Genomic DNA, 23,498 nt, shown 5'->3' with positions numbered 1-23,498 from the left:
ACAATATAAATCCATGCTGGTTGCATGGATTTATATTGTGTGACCAACTTGTCAAGCACTTTTCCAAGTGATGCTCAAAATCGCTTGGAAAAGTGCTTGAAAAAACACATGCGAAAACGCATGTAAAAATGCTGAAAAAACGCTTTTCTCTGGCAGAAAAAACGCACGTAAATCTGCATGCGTTTTTTTCTGCCAGTTAGAGGCAAAAACGCCCTGCATCAAATCTGCTACGTGGGCACATAGCCTAATAGCTAAAGTTTGAGCAATAGAAACAATACTAAAAATGAGATCCACAGCAATAACATCATACCAGCCAGATTTGCTGAGACGAAACCATCATAAGTCCTGACCACTCCAAAAGCTGTGTACACAGTAATTCTGTGCAAAGAGAACGGTGAATAAAAAGAAATGAATTGTGCAGTAAAATACTTAGGATCACATAAAGGATACTAACGTGCTTACCCACTCTAGCACCACAGCTCTTGCCCGTTCCTGCGATCCCTGTAGATCTGCTATTTGGTTATTGAGCTCAAGGATCTGGCTGTGCGTCTCTTCTTGATAATGAAGCAATTGTGCCCTTTCCCTCTCAGACTTCTCCTGGTGCATCAGCTCCCGCTTCAGCAACTTTTCCTGAGTTGCCATGAGGGTATTAAACCTATCAATCATCTCCTGAACTTCCTGAAACTAAAGAATATGTATTATCATTAGTACCATCTTGCTGAGAACTCATTTTCTTTCTTACTGAAATTCTGTTGGATTTGATGATCACTATCATGACCACTCTGCCTGCAGGCTCTTTGGAAGGAAGTGTTTCCATTGCGTTAGCAAATAGCCTTTGGGCATGTTCACTGAACACTGATCCGCCCGTGGCAAATACAATATATATTAAAGAAGCCTTCCGGGCTTAACATAAATTTCTTCAGTCACTCTGTGCGATAGCCTAATCCTGACAGTGTGCAATAAACACAGTTAGGATTCCCTTCCCAATCCAGTTTGAGCGGGCAGTGACTGCAAAAATGAGATTGGCATACTTGTGGTCATGTGCTAACTAGCAACTTCTCCTGCTGCGCCATATTGAAATTAACGGATGAAAATATGCAAATCCCATACTTGCAATCATGTGACCACCCACTCAAGACAGAACTACAGGGGAATTGCGACAGTGTGCATACTGCACACGGCCAGGATTTGGCAATCTGAAGTCGTATAGAGTGCAGAAATTTATATAGAACCTGGAATACCCCTTCAACTAGAGCAGGGATGTCAAACTCAAACACACAGAGGGCCAAAATGAAAAACATGGACAAAGTCATGGACCAACTAGTATACAGTATAATGGGCCCCACAAAGTCCTCCATAAAAAACAATAGCCCCAACATAGTCCTTCATACAGTATTATAGGCGGCACATAGTCCTCCATACTGAATAAGGGCCCCACATAGTCCTCAATACAAAACAATGGGCCCAACATAGTTCTTCCTACAGTATTATGGGCAACACATAGTCCTCCATACAGTATAATGGGCCCACATAGTCCTCCATACAGAATAATGGGCCCCACATAGTCCTTCATACAGTATAATGAGCCCACATAGTCCTTCATACAGTATAATGAGCCCACATAGTCCTCCATACAAAATAATGGGCCCCACATAGTTTTCCATACAGAATAATGGCCCCACATAGTCCTCCATACGGAATAATGGGCCCCACATAGTCCTCCATACGGAATAATGGGCCCCACAAAGTCCTTCATACAGTATAATGGCCCCCACATAGTTTTCCATACAGAATAATGGCCCCACATAGGGGTGGTAGTTCTGGTGTCGCAGGCCAAATAAAATTACCCTGAGGGACAAATTTGGCCCACGGGCCAGAGTTTGTCATGTATGAACTAGAGGATCTGAAGCAGAAATATGAAAATGATGATCTAATTTCTACCACAGATCCGCACAAGGATTAACCTAAGGCATTGAGGCTTTGTCACCAGGTTTTCCATACTCATTCTCAAAGGCTCTTGTTTTCCCATAGCGCACTTGTGCAGTGCATGTGAACGAGATTACCAAAAACCCCATAACATACATTGGATGTAGAATGTTAGCAGATTTGATGAGGATTATCTGGAGTTCACCAAAATCCTCATCAAATCCTGAACTTGTGTGTAGGCTTTGAATGAACTTAAAACTGCACCGTTATAATACAATTCTGTTTAATTCATTTACCTACTGCCTTAAGGATTCTAGTCTTTCATCCAGGGAAATATCTCCATCCACAAGTCAATACAAGTAAATTACAGAGCTGATGCCAAATTGACAGCTAAGTGGCCACAGGCAGCCTTACGCAGTTTACCTGTTGTGTCACTGGTAATATTCATCCACCGGTTATAAAGTAGAAACCATTTAAACAGAGCCTGTTAGCTCACCACACTTGTCTTTCTTTGTTGCAGCTTAAATCTCTCATAAAACAACAATTTTTGAACATATTTTCTTAGACGTCTACATTGTGTTGTTGCTCTGTTAATCTCCTTAAAGTTTGAAAAATAAGCTGACATCAGGGTGTTACTAATTCAGGAATTGTACCTGCATGTTCTTATTCTGTGTAATCATCAGAGCCACACCCTACTGATTATAAAAATGGTAACGCCCAGTTGCCATTTATTCATACATTATCTGTAGTAATATCAGAGTAATGAGACAAATCAGAGTCCTAAAAAATATATTCTCCAAGACTGATTTAATCGGAAAGGCACATACCCATTAGATTATAATTGATTATAATAAAGTACTGTGTAAAAAATGTAGGAAGGTGTGGAAAAACGCTTCAGTGCAAGAATGCTGTCAAATATATAATTATTTTTATCAATATGAAAATGAAAAGTGAATAAACAAAAGAGAAATTTAAAAAAAAAAATGGTGCATCAACCCTTTGCCTTCAAAAAGCATCATTTCTTCTTGGTACACTTTGAAAAGGAACTCGACAGGGAGGTTGTTCCAAACATTTTGGAGACCTAACCACAGATCTTCTGTGAATGTAGGATTATCCTAATCCTTATGTCTCGTCATGTAATCCCAGACAGACACAACGATGTTGAGAGTAGGGACCTGTGAGGGCCATATCGTCACTTCCAGGACTCCTTGTTCTTATTGATCCTGAAGATTATTATTATATATTATTATAGCGCCATTTATTCTATGGCGCTTTACATGTGAAAAGGGGTATACATAATGAAAAACAAGTACAATAATCATGAACAATACAAGTCACCAACTCGTACAGGAGGAGAGCGGACCCAGCCCGCGAGGGCTCAGTGAACAAGAGATGGGTGAGGATACAGTAGGTGAGGGTAGAGCTGGTCGTACAGCAGTATAGTGGAATGAGGGTTACTGCAGGTTGTAGGCTTGTCGGAAAAGGTAGGTCTTCAGGTTCCTTTGAAGACGAAATAAGGCGAATGTCTGATAAATTGGGGTAGAGAGTTACAGAGTACGGTGGATGTACGGGAGAAATCTTGTATGCGATTGTGGGAAGAGGAGATAAGAGGGGAGTAGAGAAGGAGATCTTGTGAGGATTGGAGGTTGCGTATAGGTAAGTACCGGGAGACTAGGTCAGAGATGTATGGAGGAGACAGGTTGTGGATGACTTTGTATGTCATGGTTAGGGTTTTGAACTGGCGTCTCTGAGCAATGCGGAGCCAGTGAAGGGATTGGCATAGAGGAGAGGCCGGGGAATAGTGGGGGAACAGGTGGTTTAGTCAGGCAGTAAAATTAAGGATAGATTGGAGGGGTGCGAGAGTGTTAGAAGGGAGGCGACAGAGCAGGAGGTTGCAGTAGTTGAGGCAGGAGATAATGAGGGTGTGCACTAGTGTTTTTGCAAAGTCTTGGTTAAAGAAAGTACTGATCCGGGAAATATTTTTGAGTTGGAGTTAGCACGAGGTGGAAGGTGCTTGGATATGTGGTTTGAAGGAGAGAGCAGAGTCAAGGGTTACCTTGAGACAGCGAGCTTGCGGGTCTGGGGTTAGTGAGCAGCCACTGACTTTGATGGATAGGTCTGTTGGTGGGGTTGAGTGAGATGGGTGAAAGAGTGATGAATTCTGTTTTGTCCATGTTAAGTTTTAGAAATTGAGCAGAGAAGAAGGATGAAATAGCAGACAGACATTGTGGGATTTTGGTTCGTAAGGAGGTGATACCGGGTCCGGAAAGGTAGATCTGTGTGTCATCAGCATATAGAGGATATTGAAAGACGTGGGACTCTATGAACTGTCCAAGGCCGAAGATGAAAATGGAGAAGAGCAGGGGTCTTAGAACTGAACCTTGGGGGACACTGATGGATAGGTGGCTAGATGAGGAGGTGGTGTGTGAGTGGGAGTCTGTTAGGTATGAAGAGATCCAAGATAGGGACAAATCTGTGATGCGAAGATGAGAGAATCTGTAGTAGTCTGTGTCGAAGGCAGAGGACAGGTCCAGGAGGAGGAGGACAGAGTAGTGTCGTTTGGCTTTGGTGGTTAATAAGTCATTGGTGACTTTAGTTAGGGCAGCTTTGGTTGACTGATGCGGTCGGAAGCCAGATTGTAACAGGTTAAAGAAGGAGTAGGAGGAGAGGTGGGAGGACAGTTCAAGATGGACATGCTGTTCCAGTAGTTTTGAGGCATAGGGGAGAAGTGATATGAGGCGATAGATAGACACAGAGGATGGGTCAAAGGTAGGCTTTTTGAGGATGGGTGTGATCGAGGTATGTTTAAAGCATGAGGGAAAGACGCCAGTTGTTAGTGATCGGTTGAAGAGATGGGATAGGGTTGGGCTGAAGACTGTTATGAGGTTTGGGATGAGGTAGAACTGGATCGGGTCAAGTGCAGATGTGGTGAGATGTGATATGGAGAGTAGAGAAGAAAGTTTATCTTCTATAATAGTGGAGAAGCTGGTTTTGGAGGAAGAGGGCTGAGTAGTTATGAGGAGGGGCTGTAAGGACTGTAGGCCAAAGCTTTCTCTGATGTAGTCAATCTTCTGCTTGAAGAATGAGGCAAAGTATTCAGCTGAGATAAGATGAGAGGGAGGCGGTGATCGGGGATGGAGGAGAGAATTGAAAGTGTTGAGTAGCTGTTTAGGGTAGTTACACAGGGAGGATATGAGAGATGAGAAGTAGGTTTGTTTTGCAGCAGTGAGTGTGGACTTGAAATTGGTGAGGGACTGTTTGTATGTGATGAAGTGCTTGTTGAAATGGGATCCTTTCCATCTGTGCTCAGCAACCCTGGAAACCAGTTTCAGTTCTTTAGGCTGGTGTGCTACGGTTGCCTGTTGATTGTGCGAGCTTTGGTATGCTTAAGGGAGGCGACCGATTCGAGAGCTGCAGTTGTTGTGGTGTTATATAAAGCAGCAGCATCTGCATCGTGTAAGGAACCTATGCAAGAGGGAGAAGGGACTCATAAAGTGAGTGTAAATCAAGGTGTTTGCGATTTCTGTGAGGGTATGCAAGTTTGTGTAGTGGGGATTGTGCACATGGAAAGGAGAGGAAAGATAATGTGAGTAGGTTGTGGTCAGACAGGGGGAGAGGTGAATTCGAGAGATTAGATGGGGAACAGAGGTGGGTGAAGATGATGTCCAGTGTGTGGCCATCTTTGTGGGTGGCTGCAGAGGACCATTGAGCCAAGGAGGAAGAGAGTGTTAGAAGTTTGGAGACAGCTGAGTAGGAAGTGTCGATGGGGATGTTGAACTCACCCATGATAATGGGGATGTCAGCGGAAAGGAAATGAAGTATCCAGGTGGTGAAGTGGTCGAAGAAGATGGTGGCTGGCCCTGGGGGGTGGTAAATGACAGCCAGTTTGAGGTTGGAGGGGAAGTAGATTCGGGCAGAGTGTACGTCAAAAGAAGAGAGAGAAACTGAGGGTGGAAGGGAAATTGGGATGAAGGAGCAGTTATCTGACAGGAGAAAACCAACTCCTCCACCAGGCTTGTTGCTGGGATGGGGTGTGTGAGAAAGCTGGCATCCAACATAAGAAAGTGCAGCTGGAGAGGCTGAGTGAAAGGGGGTGAAAAGTTTGAAAGTATGAACATTTGTTGCAGACAAGGCGAATGTTCCATAGAGCTCCTGTTAGAGGGACTGGGGAATGGGTATAAGGTTAGAAAGGTTGCGGAAATTTGTGATAGATTGTGGATGGGAGGTAGAAGTGACTGTGGGGATATGGTGAGGAGAGCCATGATTTGGAGAGCAGCAGTGAGGAGGAGCAGAGAGAGTGTTAGTAGGTGGGAGCAGGAGAGGGTATGAGGTGGCTGTGTGTGTTGGGAGACAAAGGAATTTATGTTGAGGAACCGATCTCAGGAGGAGGTTAAGATGTATGGGGAGGATGGAGGAAGAGGTGACAAGTTCATTACTAAGTATAGGGATTAGGAGGTTAGTGGGAAGTGGAAGACTATAGGGTGATAGTAGAAAGAAACAGAAACATTGTTTACAGTGATTATGTATCCAGTTACCTTCAGTTCCCTTCTGGTTACATTCTGGTCTATCTAATTCACTGCATTACACTTATGCACTTAGACGATGCACGAGCAGACTAAAGTCTATGCAGACTTGTTGCTCCAAATATATATGTTTTGACACGCATTCAGGTGTGAAACAAATGGAGGGGCCTGGACTCATTTTAATCAGTTAATCAAAACTGAGCCAGGTGTAGGATATTGTAGGCATAGTAAAAAAAGAGGGTCGTAAAGGAAACTGGGGAGGGGGTAGTGCAGTGGGCAGTATCAGGGTATGTGCACACGATGCAGAAATTAAGCAGAAAATTTCTGCATCTCCCTGGCAGAAAAACGCATGCGGATTGTACATGCGTTTTTCCTGCGGAATATATGCGGATTGTACATGCGTTTTTCCTGCGGAATACATGCGGATTGACAAGCGCTTTTCCCAAGTGATTTTAGCATCACCTGGAAAGTGCTTGACAACTAGGTCACACTATATAAATCCATGCAAACGGCATGGATTTATATAGTGTGACCGTAAGAATGTTTAAAAATAAAAAAAAAAAGCTATACTTACCCTCCGATGGCCCAGCGTGTGCTGCCGCGTTCGTTCCTGGCTTGTTCCTGGCTGCCGGGATATCGCGAGACACTGCGCTGAAGGGCCTGCGGTCATATGACTGTCACCGAAGGTCCTTCAGTCTTGCACGCAAGCAGAGGGAAGGAGACCGGGGGCCGTCGGAAGGTGAATATATCTTATTTTTTTTATTTTATTCTTGTTTTTACAGCTTTTTAATGGTACCTGGGTGTGGAGGAGAGTCTCATCTTCTCCACACTCGGGTACCATCTGCACATTAGAACCCGCCAATAACGCAAGTACAAATGCAGTCTTGCGGTATTGGCGCGTTCTAATGCAAGTCAATCGCCGCGTTTCCACAAAATTAATGGACATGCTGCGGATTTTTGAGCGCAGCATAAACGCTGCCACAGCACATGCGGATTTCCATTGGGGAACATTGCTGCCCTTCTACCATGTGTTTTTAATGCGTTTCCGCAGCTGCAAAAACGCCGCGGAAACGCATTAAAAACGCATCGTGTGCACACAGCCTCAAACATACCAGGGACAAGCAGCAGAGTCAAGGAATATCAGATGTTGGAAAAGCTGGGTAGCAGTATCAAACATACCTGTGGGAGTAAATGACAAACAGACATGATGATTAGAGAGCGGTGGTGATAGATGACCAAGTGCATTCAGTATACATCATATTACATTCTGGTCTAAAGCCCCCATCTCACATAGCGAGATCGCTAGCGAGATCGCTGCTGTGTCACGGTTTTGGTGACGCAACAGCGACCTCACCAGCGATGTCGCTATGTGTGACACTTTGCAACGATCAGGCCCCTGCTGTGAGGTCGCTGATCGCTGCAAAGTGTCCTGGACCACTTTTTGGTCGTTGCTCTTCCGCTGGTCAGCACACATCGCTGTGTGTGACCAGCGGGAGCAGCGATCCGGCTGGTAACTATGGTAAACATCGGGTTACTAGGGGCACACGCGCACCTAGTAACCCGTTGTTTATCATGGTTACCAGCCTGCTAAAGTGAGCGGTAACCTCCCTCTCACTGTAGCAGAGTGGTAACCATGATAAACAACGGGTTACTAGGAGCGCGTGTGCCCCTAGTAACCCAATGTTTACCATAGTTACCAGCCTGCTCCGGCTTCAGCAGGCTCGTAACCAGGAGCAGGACATCGTGGAAAGATTCTTTCCACTATGTCGCTGCTCCCCTGATCGTTGGTGAGCCAGCCTGTTTGACAGCTCACCAGCGACCACATAGCGACGCAGCAACGATCCCTGACAGGTCGTATCGTTGTCGGGATCGTTGCAGCGTCGCTAAGTGTGACGGGGCATTAATTCATTGTAGTACACTTACATGGTGCACTTAGATGATGTACGAGCAGATACGAGAAGACACTGGCTGTATGTTTGGGGTTGTTGTCCTGCTGCAGAATAAATCTCTAAAGAATCAGACGCCTCCCTGATAGAACTGTATGAAAGACAAGTATCTTCAACCACATCAAGTCTGTGTGGGTTACATGAAAAGATCTGCATAATCCTACATCCACAGGAGATCTGCGCTCCTGCTGTATTCCTTCAAAAACTGCGAGCAAGTGTACCTAGAAGAATTGATGCTTTCATGCCATTTTGAAGACAAAGGATGGTCACACCAAATATTGACATCATTTACATTTCTCTTTTATCCATTCACTTAACATTTTGTTAGTTGATAAAAATAAACTATTGACACTCCTATTTTTTAAAGCATTCTTACTTTGCAGCATTTTTTCCATACCTGCCAAAACCATTTGCACAGTACTGTGTAATATACATATATTATGGGCAGCATATTTGTGATCGGTACAACAGAGATCCTTAATAGGATTGTGTCTGTTAACTTTTTCGTTACATGGCAGTATTGGAGCTCTTACAGGGGTTTTATCAAGATCAATTTTCAGATGCGCAGCGCTCCCCAGCCTACTGCTTGCTGAGGAGACCGTTTGGGTCAGTGAGATGGGTACGCTACTGGCCAAAACTATGCGCTCTCCGATACTGGAAGCAGAGGCAGCAGCTTCAGAGGAGCACTTAAGCTAGTCATCGTCAGCAATAGGAGACCTTAAGGCTGCGTGCCCACGTTGCGGATTACAAGCGTTTTTGCTGCGGATTTTCCGCAGCGGAAACGCTTGTTAAACGCTAGGTAATCCGCACCCCATGGTCCCCAAGGGGATTCCGCATGTTCTATGCACATGCTGCGGATTTTTCCGCAGCGTTTATGCTGCGTCCAAAAATCCGCAGCATGTCATTTAATTTTGCGGAAGCGCAGCGGAACTCCCACCATTGACTTGCATTGAGACGCACAGAAACCGCGACTGTACATTTTTACAAGCGGCTTCTATGCGTCTCTATGTGCGGATGGTACCCAGTTCTGGAGGAGGAGACTCTCATCCAGACCTGGGTACCATTGTACCTGTAAAAAAAAGAATAAAATAACAAATAAAGTTTATACTCACCTGTCCGGCGTCTTCTCTCTGAATGCCAGCAGCGCTGAAGGACCTTCGGTGACGTCACAGTCATGTGACCGCAGGCCCTTCACCGCTCTGTCTCGCGATATGCCGGCAGCCGGGAACCAGCCAGGAAGCAGCGCTGCAGCCACACCGGGGCCTCGGGGGTGAGTATAGCTTTATTTGTTTTCATTTTTACGGTTCACACTATATAAATCCATGCTGTTTGCATGGATTTATACAGTGTGACCTAGTTGTCAAGCACTTTCCAAGTGATGCTATCGCCTGGAAAGCGCTTGTCAATCTGCATGCGGAAACGCATGTGAATCCGCATGCACAATCTGCATGCGTTTTTTCTGCCAGGGAGATGCAGAAATGCTGCAGAAATTTTCTGCTTCATTTCTGCATCGTGGGCACATAGCCTTAGAGAGACTCTTCCAAGCTTTATAGTTAAAAGCTTGAGAGTGCGGCGTTTCTCGATTAGGTGGTCAGCCACCTTTAGTAGACTGCAAAGATGTCTGCTAAGTTAGACAACCAGCAGCAAACTATAAAATTAAAAAATCCTCCCGTTCTTGGGAATGGAGAATAATTTTAATAACTAGTAAATTACAGAGTTGCTTGTTTTTACAGTCACTCTGCAAGTTTAACCATTTATCATGTTGAGACAACCCCTTTTAGTAGACTAACCATGTCATCTGTTAAAATTCCTGATGAATGAATGTCTTTCTGCATAAATTCTATATAAATTCTTTCACCTAGGAAAAGAATAAATATGTTGTGCAGTCATTGGCCGCCACTGGTTTACTGTTACTGTAAATTGCCTCCTCACCTCATCAGTCCTCTCTAGCACCCTCTGCAGGTAGTGTTGATATATCCTATTCTTCTCCTGGCGATGCAGCAGCTTCTCTTTACGGGTTTGTAACTGTATGTTATCTGCCTGTAAACGTATTGCTTCCCGTTCCTTCTGTGCCGCCAGCTGTCGTTCTTCACCAGCTTTACGTAGGGCACGCATTCGTTTTGAATCATTTTCCTTATAAAAAAAAAAAAAAGGAAAACAAATCATGGTGTAAAAAGCTGTCCAAAGAGAGATTTTTGCCTTTGCCCTGTATTTACAACAATATTAACCTAGGTGCCATGGTGCTTGAAAATGTATGAACCTTTCAGAATTTTCCATATTTCTGCATGAATTTGACCTAAAACGACATCAGATTTTTACACAAGTTCTGAAAGTAGATAAAATAAAATAGTGGACTGTCATTTTTTTAAATGAAGAAAATGATCCAATAGCACATGACTGTAAGTGGCAAAAGTATGTGAATCTTTGCTTTCAGTATCTTGTATGACCCCCTTGTGCAACAATAACTGCATACAAAGGTTTCTAGTAATTGTTGATTAATCCTGCACATCAGCCTGGAGGAATTTTAGGTTTCCCTACAAAACAGCTTCAGCTCTGTTATATTGGTGGATTTTCTCCCATGAAGTGCTCACTTCAGGTCCTTCCACAACATTTCCATATTATTAAAGGGGTATTCCAATCTCCAAGATTCTATCCCAACATGTAGTAAGTGTAACATTAATATTAGCAAATACCTCCAGTTAGAAATGTAGTATAGTTCTTCTGATTCGCTATGTCGCTTACCCCATGTGCAGGACACCGCAGTAGCTTAGGTATCCTAAGCTACTGCAATGCCCTCCCTGCAATGGGGTAAGTGACTTAGCGAATCAGGAGAACTATACTACATTCCCAATTGAAGCATTTGCTAATATTAATATTACACCTACTACATACTGGGATAGGATCTTGGAGTTGGGAATACCCCTTTAAGGTCAGGACTTTGGCCATTTCAAAACTTTATTCTTCATCAACCATTCTTTTGTAAAATGATTTGCATGCTTTGGGTCGTTGTCTTGCTGCATGACGCAAGTTTACTTGATTCAGCTCATTGACAGGTGTACTGACATTTTCCTTGCTGATAAAATTCAGAATTCATTGTTTCAGCAAAGATGGCAAGCAATCCTGGCCCATATGCAGCAAAACAGGTCCAAAGAATGATACTATAACCACCATGTTTCACAGATAGTATGGTTGTTTTTATACTGTAATACAGTGCTTTTATGTCTCAAAACAACGCTTCTCATTTAAAACTAAAGAGCTGTATTTTCCTCCATCCACAAATCGTTGTTCAAATAGTCTTCCGGCTCGATCAGGCGATCTTTTGTAAACTGGAGATGGGCAACAACATTATTTTTGGAGAGCAGTGGTATTCTCCATGTAATCCGGCCATGCACACCATTGTTGTTCAGTGTCCTCCAGATGGTGGACTCAAACATTAGCTAATGTGAGAAGCCTTTACTTGCTCAGAGATCACCATGGGTTTCTTTGTGACCTTGTGAACTATTATACTCCTTCTACTTGGAGTGATTTTTGTTGATCAGCCACTCCTGGGGAGGTTGATAATGATCTTAAATTTCCTCCATCTGTACAGAATCTGTCTGACTATGGATTGTTGGAGCTAAATTGCTCACTAGAGATTGTATTATAATCTGTGCCTAATGAGATTAAACAACTATTTTTCTGAGGTCCTTGAAATCTCCTTTTTTCACGCTACAAACGTGTTGTGAAGATCAAACTTTGATAGATTCATGTTTTTTAAATAAAAATGGTCATTCTTTCACACCTGATTATCATCCCATTGATTGAAAACACCTGAATCTATTTTCATCTTCAAACTGTCTGATAATCCCAGAGGTTCACATACTTTTCTCACTCACAGTCATGTCATATTGTGGCTCATTTTCACCAATAAAAAAATGTAAAAAAATAATATTTTGACACATTTGTTTGAATTGGTTTTCTTAATCTATTTTTAGGACTTGTGTGAAAATCTGATATACGGTAGATTAAAGTCAAATTTATGAAGAAATATATAGAAAATTCTGATAAGTTCATAAACTTTCAATCACCATAGTATACTGTATATATATGATTAGAGTGCTTTACTAGGGCTGGTTTAAGTATTATTGTGAAGCACTAATATTTTATCAGAAAACACCAATGGTTTCATCTTATTACTTCAACTAAATATGAGAAGGATTCAGAACATCAATTACAACAGGTAACCATATTTTGTCTTATCTATGGCTCAGGAGATACAATTGAACATCACAGCAAAAACCACAAGGGAATTAAACATCAAGGTTATCAACCCGTCCAGTTAGGAAGCAGAAGTGATTGTGAATCAATATTTACTGCTTTGGTGCAAATTAAAGTTTGACTCCCAAAGCGGGAATGTTTTTGTAGGTGATTGCAACATAGTTACTTTCTTCTAATTCTTCCTGCCAGATTCATTTCTTAATTATGTGTTTTGCTAGGGCCTTCGTCACTACTGGTAGCATAAGGCGGTACCTGCAGCCCATTCAGGTATCACATGTAGTCCATCTCCTTCAGGATGGCATATTCATAAGTGTTGCAGCAAGAAGGTTTCCTGTGTCTCCCGGTACAATCTCAAGATCATAGAGCAGATACCGGGACATGAGGAGACCCATACAGGGTCATGCAGAGGGGCATCCACCCAGCAGCAGAACGTGTATCTGCTCCTTTGTGTGGGGAGAAAAAGGAGATGCACTGCTGGAGACCTACAAAATGACCTCTAGCGGGCTACTGGTGTGCTTGAGTCAGGCCAAACTGTCAGAAACAGACTCCATGATGGCCCAACGTACTATAGTGGGATCAGTTTAGTGGTGGGTCAGTGATATGTGGTATGTGGAGCTATATCCCTGAAGGGTCGCAGAGACCTCCATGTGATAACAGCAGTCAGGGTACCATTGGATAAGTACTGGGATGAAATCGTCAGAGCAATTGTCAGGCCTTACCCTGCTGCAGTGGGCCCTAGTTTCATCTCTGCACTGGACAATGCCTGGCCTCATTTAGCCAAAGTGCGCCTGCAGTTCCTGGATTATGATTGATGCCAGTGACTGGCCCTTATGTTCCTCCGGCATGAATCCAATTCAAACTAATAAATAAAGTTGCACTCTGTAACGCTATAGCATGTAAACATGAAATATATGAAATTGGAATTGCATTACTGCTCTAGAAAATAGGGAAAAACGAAGATACTTAGCACATAATTTAGCCAACTCATGCATGCCCAGCAGCCACTACAATGCGATCTTCTTTCCATTGAACCTATCCTAATGTTATTCCTCTCCTGGACTGATAGCCTACATTTATATGCCCAGGAGAGGAATCACATTATTATAGGTTGCCAGCAAAGAAGATCGCCTTGTCATGGCTGCTGGGAATGCATGAATTGGCCAAATTATGTGCCAAGTATCTTTGTTTTTCCCTATTTTCTAGAGCAGTAATGCAATTCAAAGTTCATCTACACTGCTCAAAAAAATAAAGGGAACACTCAAATAACACATCCTAGATCTGAATGAATGAAATATTCTCATTGAATACTTTGTTCTGTACAAACTTGAATGTGTTGACAACAAAATCACTTAAAATCATCAATGCAAATCAAGGCCTGGATTGGTAGTCACCCCCAAAACTAAAGTGGAAAAACACACTACAGGCTGATCCAACTTTTATGTAATGTCCTTAAAACAAGTCAAAATGAGGCTCAGTATTGTGTGTGGCCTCCACGTGCCTGTATGACCTCCCTACAACGCCTGGGCATGCTCCTGATGAGGTTGCGGATGGTCTCCTGTGAGATCTCCTCCCAGACCTGGACTAAAGCATCCGCCAACTTCTGGAGTCTGTGGTGCAACGTGACGGTGGATGGAGCGAGACATGATGTCCCAGATGTACTTAATCGGATTCAGGTCTGGGGAACAGGCGGGCCAGTCCATAGCTTCAATGTCTTCATCTTGCAGGAACTGCTGACACACTCCAGCCACATGAGGTCTGACATTGTCCTGCATTAGGAGGAACCCAGGGCCAACCGCACCAGCATATGTTCTCACAAGGGGTCTGAGGATCTCATCTCGGTACCTAATGGCAGTCAGGCTACATCTGGCGAGCACATAGAGGGCTGTGTGGCCCTCCAAAGAAATGCCACCCCACACCATTACTGACCCACTGCCAAACCGGTCATGCTGAAGGATGTTGCAGGCAGCAGATCGTTCTCCACGGCGTCTCCAGACTCTGTCACGTGTGTCACTTGTGCTCAGTGTGAACCTGCTTTCAGCTGTGAAGAGCACAGGGCGCCAGTGGCGATTTAGCCAATCCTGGTGTTCTGTGGCAAATGCCAAGCGTCCTGCAGGGTGTTGGGCTGTGAGCACAACCCCCCATCTGTGGATGTCGGGCCCTCATACCACCCTCATGGAGTCAGTTTCGACCCGTTTGTGCAGACACATGCACATTTGTGGCCTGCTGGAGGTCATTTTGCAGGGCTCTGGCAGTGCTCCTCCTGTTCCTCCTTGCACAAAGGCGGAGGTAGTGGTCCTGCTGCTAGGTTGTTGTCCTCCTACGGCCCCCTCCACGTCTTCTGGTGTACTGGCCTGTCTCCTGCTAGCGCCTCCAGCCTCTGGACACTACGCTGACAGACACAGCAAACCTTCTTGCCACAGCTCGCATTGATGTGCCATCCTGGATGAGCTGCACTACCTGAGCAACTTTTGTGGGTTGTAGAGTCCGTCTCATGCTACCACGAGTGTGAAAGCTCAACCAACATTCAAAAGTGACCAAAACATCAGCCAGAAAGCATTGGTACCGAGATGTGGTCTGTGGTCCCCACCTGCAGAACCACTCCTTTATTGAGGGTGTCTTGATAATTGCCAATAATTTCCATTTGCACAATAGCATGTGAAATTGATTGTCAATCAGTGTTGCTTCCTAAGTGGACAGTTTGATTTCACAGAAGTTTGATTTACTTGGAGTTATATTCTGTTAAGTGTTCCCTTTATTTTTTAGAGCAGTGTATTTCATGTTTACTTGCTATAGTGTTATAGAGTGCAGCTTTGTTAGTTATGTATGGAGATGGCTACTCTTAGCATGCAGCTGTGCACACCAGTTTTCTGTTTGGAAATGACGGTCAGTCTTTTGATATTTGAATCCAATTGAAAACCCATAGGATATTAGGAATCAGTGCATCCAACTTTGCCAAATAGTACCATGGACTGTCCAGAAGCTCAGTGATGCCCCGATTCTGGTCTGGGGGGTGATTCAGAATCTATCCCTGAAATGGTTGAACTGGTTGATGAGTCTCCATTAACAGTTGCATCATTTTGTTCTCTCAATTGCAAAATTTATATGAGTAAAGATTCTCAATCTTTCATTTATTAAGATTCAATATGTGATTTAAAGGGTTGCCTGGTCACAAAATATGCATGAGCTATATTACTATAGATCATGTATATCAGATCAGTTGGGGTTCAGCATCTGGCACCCCCACCGCTGAGGTATTAGAAACTCCGCCGGTGGCCGGGTATTGCAAAACAGCCCCTACTCTCCATTCAATGTGTAGCGGGTCCTCTCAAATAGCTGATCTGCAATACCTGATTCACCGCAGCTCTACTCAATGTGTTTAACGTACATTAGAACAGCTCATTGGTGATGGTGAAACGAGTAGGTCAAAAATATCTTGTGACTAGACAACCCCTTTAAGTCTTCCCCTCATTTTTTTTTTTAGCAATGTATATACAATAAAAAGAAATACTATAATAACCTTAACAGGCTGAACTGGATGAACTAGTCTTTGCTTCAACCTTACTAACCATGTCACCTTATTTGTTTTTACCATAATGTCTTTGTTTCTGCAGGACTGAAGAAGATTAGGAAAGTCACTTAGATGTTATCGATTGATAGCTTAAAAACATGAAAAGCAGGAATTTATCCAGATTCCTCTTTCACATGATTAATTTTCACTAAAACAACAGTTCTACACTGAAAAGCAAGTTAAATTTTATACTTTAAAGGAAACCAGTCATGTAAAATAACACAATTAACGTGCAGATATGGGGTTATTCTGCAGGATAATAGCATTCTGATACCTTGTGGCTCCGGCACGGAGAGCCCCGCTGCCAGGATGAAATTAACTTTATTTCCCTCTGGCAGCGTTTGGCTTCCAGTCATAGGGGTGGGCTGGCGTGGATTCAGATATCGCTCAATGTATAGAGAGCGGCTGCTGTAACCGCACCCACGGCACTGACTGACAGCAGGATCAGCATTACGGCCGGCTGTCAGTCAGTGTCGGGGGCACAGTTACAGCAGCCACTTTCTATACACAGAGCGGTGACTGAAGCCGTACCGGCCTACACCCGTGGCTGAATCTTGAACGCTGTCAGGGGGAATAAAGTTAATTTATGCCCAGCAGCAGGGCTCTCAGTGCCGGCACTGCATGGTTTCAAAACGCTATTAACCTGCAGATTGACCCCATAGCTACACGTTAACAGCTTTATTTTACATGACAGGTTCCCCGTAAAGGAGTATTGGGTAAAAAACAACAAAAAGCTCCCACAAGCTCAGATATCTACATATTCTATTACCACATTATGTTTTCACTCTAGTTCAAACAGTTATGCTCTGGATCCATTCTTGCTTATACCTGCAGTCAAAAAGTTAAGAAATTTTCAGAAACAATCAAGCAAAAACAGTGTCACAAGGTACATGCAAATACCTTGCTCTCTCCACAGTCTTACTCCTCATCTCTCTTCATGGCTACTTCTGATACGTGATGTAGACTTCACCTATCTACATTTAGTCAAACATATACGTTGGGCAAACCTACCGGTATATCCAGGCTCTAAAACAGAGAGTTCTTGCAGTAGGGAAAAAGATAGATGTTGCAAATGTTGCAATATGTCACCAGCTTTCTCATTCTATGCCTAGAAGACTTGGTGCTGTCCTTAAAAATCATGGAGGTCATACAAAACACTGTATGTTGTAGTTTTTGATATGCGGTGCATTCATTTTTTCAATTAGTTTGAGTAAAACTGAAGCTTTTGTAATGAAAGTTATATTATTAACCTCACTTCTATGTTATGGGTTAAAAAGTTCTATGAATCTCAGTCTTGTCAATATTTTGGAAATTATTCTTGTGTTCAATGAGATATTAATTAAATTCTTACTTTTCATAGGGAGTGTACTCATTTATGCTGTGCACTGTAGATGTATATCTATATACAGATTTAGTTGTTTTTTTACATTGGGTCACTATGGTGGACTGCTGCCACTATCAGACATATACCACATAAGCATTTGCGTCTGTCAGTGCGCACCTAGTCTTGGTTTCACATCTTGTATCTTCACCTACTGAAACATGGAAGTGAAAGGGGAAAAACAAAGACATTTCAGGGGCACAATCATTAAAACCGCAGAGAGTCAGTGTAGAATACTAGTGCAGTACAACTTAGCATAGTACAGTATCGTGTGCCAAATTTCTCAACATGGGGGGGATAGGATTCATTATTGTTGGGGAATACAGTGCATATGCAACTCCTAAGCCCCTTTTAACCCCTTCATGTACATGTACGGTGCAAGTTCAAGGGGTGAGCTCGCCCCATACCCGGCAGGTTACAGCTGTGTTACATCCAGGACCTGCCTCTAACAATCGCAGGGGGTGCGTCATTCTATGCGACCATCGGTGCCCCGTGACGTGATCGCAGGTCACCGATTGGTCAGCTGAGGGTCTGTTGAAGACCTCCATGCTCGTCATTACAGATCTCCCTTGAAACCCTGCCTGTGGCCGGGCTTCAAAGGAGACCATGATATTTACTATATGCAGCAATACTGTGGTATTGTTTTGTATAGAACAAGCGATCAGACGATCACATGTTCAAGTTCCCTAATGTGACTAATAAATACAGTGAAAAATTAAAAAAAACACATGTTCAAAAAAAAAAATTAAACAAAAGAAATGAAAAAAGTTCAAATCAAACCCTTTCCCCTCCCAAATAAAAAATATACAAATATGCAGGTTGAAAAAGTTCAGAAAAGTCTGATCTTTTAAAATATAAAAATAATTAACCCGATTGGTAAACACCATGAATGGAAAAAATTCAAGAACGGCAAAATTACGTCATTTTGGTCGCTACAATACTACAAAAAATAATGTAACAAGCGATCAAAACATCACATCTATCCCAAAATTGTATCAATATAAACGTTGTTTCACCCTGCAAAAAATAAGCCCTTACACAGCTTTATCAACAAAAAATGAAAACATGTGTTTCAGAAAATGGCAATACAACGCTAATATTTTTTCACAAATTTCAGATTTTTTTTCACCACTAAAATAATAAAGAAAACTGGACATGTTTGGTATCGCCATAATCTTATCTGATGAACATAATTAGTTTGTGAGGTCATTTATACCAAAAAATGTAAATGAATAAAGTGTGGACTATCCAAAGTACCGATACATGATGTATTGCTTCCACTGACCTTACAAAAGACCAGGGGGTAATTCATCACGTGTGCAGGAAAAGCGATTTTGACAGCTAAATAGGGAAGGGTTCTTTACATTTAGAGCAATCAGACTGTAGGATGCCCTACTGCAAAAGTTAATAATGGCAGATGCTATAATAGCATTTAAAAAAGGCTTGATGTCTTTCTCACAAATGCTGTTGTAGGTTATAAATAATCTAATGATAATGTTTTATTGGTTGATAACGGTGGAACTTGATGGATGCACAGCAGGGGTGGGTAACCTCAGGGCGTGAGCCTTTTATGGCCGGCAATGACCTTTTCTCCACCCCCCGGGCAGATTCCCAGGGATCGCAGTGTTTAGGTCGGTAGCTGTGTTTTGACGGCTGCCTGCCCTTTAATTTCTTACTGCTCTGCAAGCACACAGCGTTCACTACTGAACGTTGTGTGCAATGAAAGATTTTTTGTCCGGACACTAGCCAGGGCCAGTGTTTGGACGTACTCCATGGGCGGAGGTAGCAAGCAATGTGCTCCCATACCTCAGAAGACAGCAGCAGCCCCAGCTTCTCCTGTGATGTCTATACCACAGCCCCTGAGTCTCCTGTGATCATTATACCGCAGTCCTAGCGTCTCCTGCCGCAGCCCCCGCATCTTTTGTGACACCTATGCCGCAGCCCTAGCAGTCTCTGTGTCACCTATGTGATGAATACGGCAGTTTCGGGGACTTCTATGTGATGTATATACAACAGTCTTAGTGTCTCCTATGTGATCTTTATACAGCAGTGTCTGTGTCTACTATGTGTATATACAAGAGTCTCTGTGTCGCTATATGATGTATACGGCGGTTTCGGTGTCTTTTGAGTGATGTATATACAGCAGTCTCGGTGTCCCCTATGTGATGTATATACAGTAGCCTCAGAGTCTCCTATGTGATGTATATTGTAACACCACTGCCTGCATCCCTGCATGGCTTCCCATCCCCCACCATGCAGGGACACCAACATACTCACCACTCCAGGCCGTGCAGTGAGCTCCTTGTCCTCTGCTTGCCGTGTGCAGTGAGGTCCTGGCTGCATGCTTAGGGCACTACAAGTGCACTTCCTGATTCTTAAAGAAACAGTGTGCATATTCCTAATGTGTTCCCAACCTATTGCTGGGAGGCACTTGGTACTTAAGGCACCTCCACCTGTTGGGAGGTGCTTGAGCAACATTCTCTCAGTGTGTGTGTGCGCAACTACTGAGTTGCCAGTTCCTGTCCTGTTTCCCTGGGTCTAAATGCCCAGCCCTGAACCCTGAATCTGTACCTGATCGTTCCTGTTTCTGCCACCCTCGGGGCTGAATACCCAGACCTGAGCCCTGAACCTGTGTCAGTTCTTGTCTGTATTAGGACCTATCCCTGGAACTGTTTGTATCTAAGTCTAGATCTTTTCCTAAATTCCCTGTGTCTGAACCTGTATCTATCCCTAAAACCTGCAGAGTCTGAACCAGTACCTATCTCTAAAACCTGCAGTGTCTGAACCTGTACCTATCTCTAATCATTTGTCTCTGTGCAACATTATTGATTTGCGTGCACACTTCATTGTACGTACCTTGGATGAGTCTGGCTCTGTGTGGACCTGTCATTGTATTGGTCTTGTGTGAACTTGGTCTTGTGTGTACTTCTCCTTACCTTACCCGGTCTGCTCTATGTGAACCTGCTCCTGTCTGTCTTGTGGGAACCTGCGGTTCCCTGCCTGTCCGCATCTTCGGTTCCCTGTTTGTCCGCACATGTGGTCCAGTACCTCCTTGCCAGAGAACCAGTTTTTCCCGAAGCCGTTCCTGTCCGTCCAGTCTGAACTGGGTCCTACCCGTTCCTGTATTCCAGTCGTACCTGCCTGTGACTTAGTTCTTCCTGAAGCTGTTCCTGCCTGCCTGTATATCAGGTGTGTCTGCCAGTACCCGCCTGTCTGTGAATCAGCCATGCCAGTCTGTATAGCTCCTTGAGGGTCAGCTGCCACGTGTCCGAGGTCTACCCGGGAGTAGCACCTGGTCTGCGTTTCCCCGGGCTCTCCTCAGATCATGGCACCATCAGTTGCTTAGTCATGCTCCTCCAGGCTCTCTCGGTCTACAGCACAGTGGGACCACAATCCACGCTCGCGCTAAACAGTCCGATATATATAACATATATACACCAGTCTCTGTGTCTCATATGTGTATAGACACCAATTTGTATGTCACCTATGTGATATATAAGGCAGTTTCGGTGTCTCCTGTGTGACATATATACAGCAGTCTCAGTGTCCTCTATGTGATGTATATATTGCAGTCCCCTGTGTCTCCTATGTGATGTATATACCCAGGATCGGACTGGGGTGTCTGGGGCCCACAGGGAAAATTGACTCTAGGGGCCCACCCTACATCTATATGCAAATACATGTTACCCATTATTCCCGTTATAGTGGAGCATCGACTGTAAAACACAGGAGGCTCCTGCACATCTACTGTGCGCATACTATGACTGGGATGTACACAGAATTACGGTAGTTCACATTAAAGGGTTCTTTGATGAAAACAAATCATCACCGATCTACAGGTTAGATAGGTGATAACTTATTGATCAGTGGAATCCGAGCATTGGAAACCGCACCGATCGGAAGAATGGGGAATTTTTATCCCCATTTTAAAATGGAGCGGCAGGTGGGGATACCTTACCGCAGCTCCATTCATCCTCTTTGGGGTCTTCCAGAAAAAGCCAAGTGCAGCCCCTTAGATAATGAATGGATCAGTGATCGAGTCACACATGCCACTCCATACTAATGGGGATAAAAGCTCCACATTCTGCAAATCGGTGCAGTTCCCAGCAGTCAGACCCTCACCAATCAATAACTTAGCACTTATCCTTTGGCCTTGTTCACACGTTCAGTATTTGGTCAGTATTTTGCATCAGTATTTGTAAGCCAAAACCAGCAGTGAAACAATCAGAGGAAAATTATAATAGAAACACGTCACCACTTCTGTATTTATCACCCGATCCTGGTTTTAGCTTACAAATACTGATGTAAAATACTGACCAAATACTGAATGTGTGAATGGGGCCTGAGGATAGGCGATTACTTGTTTTCATCATAGAACATCTGTAAGTGCATATTTGCTACTGAGTAATAGTCACAGGACAAGGAGGGGTTAAACTTTCATATAGTGTCAGTATACAGGTAATACAGGGATCACCGGTGACATTATACATAGGAGCCCTGTATATAGTGTACAGGTAATACAGTGATCACCGGTGACATTACAGCATATACAGAGTACCCGTATATGCTGTAATACAAGTATACACAGGTGATACAGTGACCATCTCCATACAGAATTATGAGCCCCATGTAATGCAGCTCCATACAGTATATTGGCCCCATATGATGCTGCTCCATACAGTATATTGGCCCCATGCTGCTCCATACAGTATATTGGCCCCATGCGGCTGCTCCATACAGTATATTGGCCCCATGCGGCTGCTCCATACAGTATATTGGCCCCATGCTGCTCCATACAGTATATTGGCCCCATGCTGCTCCATACAGTATTTTGGCCCCATGCTGCTCCATACAGTATATTGGCCCCTTGTAATGCTGCTCCATACAGTATATGGGCCCCCATGATGCTGCTCCATACAGTATATGGACCCCCATGATGCTGCTCCATACAGTATATGGACCCCCATGATGCTGTTCAATACAGTATATTGGCCCCATGTTGCTCCATGCAGTATATTGGTCCCATACTGCTCCATACATTATATTGGCCCCTTGTAATGCTACTCCATACAGTATAGGGGCCCCCATGATGCTCCATACAGTATATTGGTCCCATGTTGCTCCATACAGTATATTGGCCCCATGCTGCTCCATACAGTATATTGGCCTCATGCTGCTCCATACAGTATATTGGCCCCCATGATGCTTCATACAGTATATGGGCCCCCATGCTGCTCCATATAGTATATGGGCCCCCATGCCGCTCCATACAGTATATGGCCCCCCATGCCGCTCCATACAGTATATGGGCCCCCATGCCGCTCCATACAGTATATGGGCCCCCATGCCGCTCCATACAGTATATGGGCCCCCATGCCGCTCCATACAGTATATGGGCCCCCATGCCGCTCCATACAGTATATGGGCCCCCATGCTGCTCCATACAGTATATGGGTCCCCATGTTGCTCCATACAGTATATGGGCCCCCATGATGCTCCATACAATATATGGGCCCCCATGATGCTCCATACACTATATGGGCCCCCATGCTGCTCCATACAGTATATGGGCCACCATGATGCTGTATACATAAAAAAAAATCAAATCATCACCTCTCCCGTTCCTTGCAGGTCCAGTGTACTCAGCGTCTTCTGACTCTGCAGTGCTCAGAGCAGAGAGCGGTAGTGACGTCACCTCGTCCTCTGCCCTGAGACGTCAGAATCAGAAGACTGTGACGTCACTCGAGCTGCGGGAAACGAGGAGAGCTATGTATTTGAGGAGGAGGGGTGGGGGCTCTCCCTCCCCCTCCCGGAGGAGGGGCTCTCCCTCCGCCGACTCAATAGCGTGCCTTCCCTCCGGGGCCACAGCACTTACCTGGGTGCGCATGGTGGTGACA

General features: G+C 44.0%; 1 protein-coding gene across 1 annotated transcript in view; it reads right to left on the bottom strand.

Annotated features, from left to right (window-relative positions):
- Window positions 1-23,498, bottom strand: part of CFAP73 (cilia and flagella associated protein 73) — a 48,983-nt gene that overhangs the window by 14,194 nt on the left and 11,291 nt on the right. Inside the window, exons 4-5 of the mRNA XM_073653863.1 lie at window positions 10,328-10,528; window positions 463-684 (exon numbers count right to left, since the gene is read on the bottom strand). Coding sequence (XP_073509964.1) covers window positions 463-684; window positions 10,328-10,528 — 423 coding nt within the window. The remainder of the gene's footprint in view (window positions 1-462; window positions 685-10,327; window positions 10,529-23,498) is intronic.

The sequence above is a fragment of the Phyllobates terribilis genome, unplaced genomic scaffold, assembly GCF_046119375.1.
Source record: "Phyllobates terribilis strain yellow unplaced genomic scaffold, ASM4611937v1 Scaffold_1__5_contigs__length_1240528914, whole genome shotgun sequence".
In the NCBI taxonomy this organism is placed as follows: domain Eukaryota; kingdom Metazoa; phylum Chordata; class Amphibia; order Anura; family Dendrobatidae; genus Phyllobates; species Phyllobates terribilis.
This window is presented reverse-complemented; position numbering and strand designations above follow the sequence as displayed.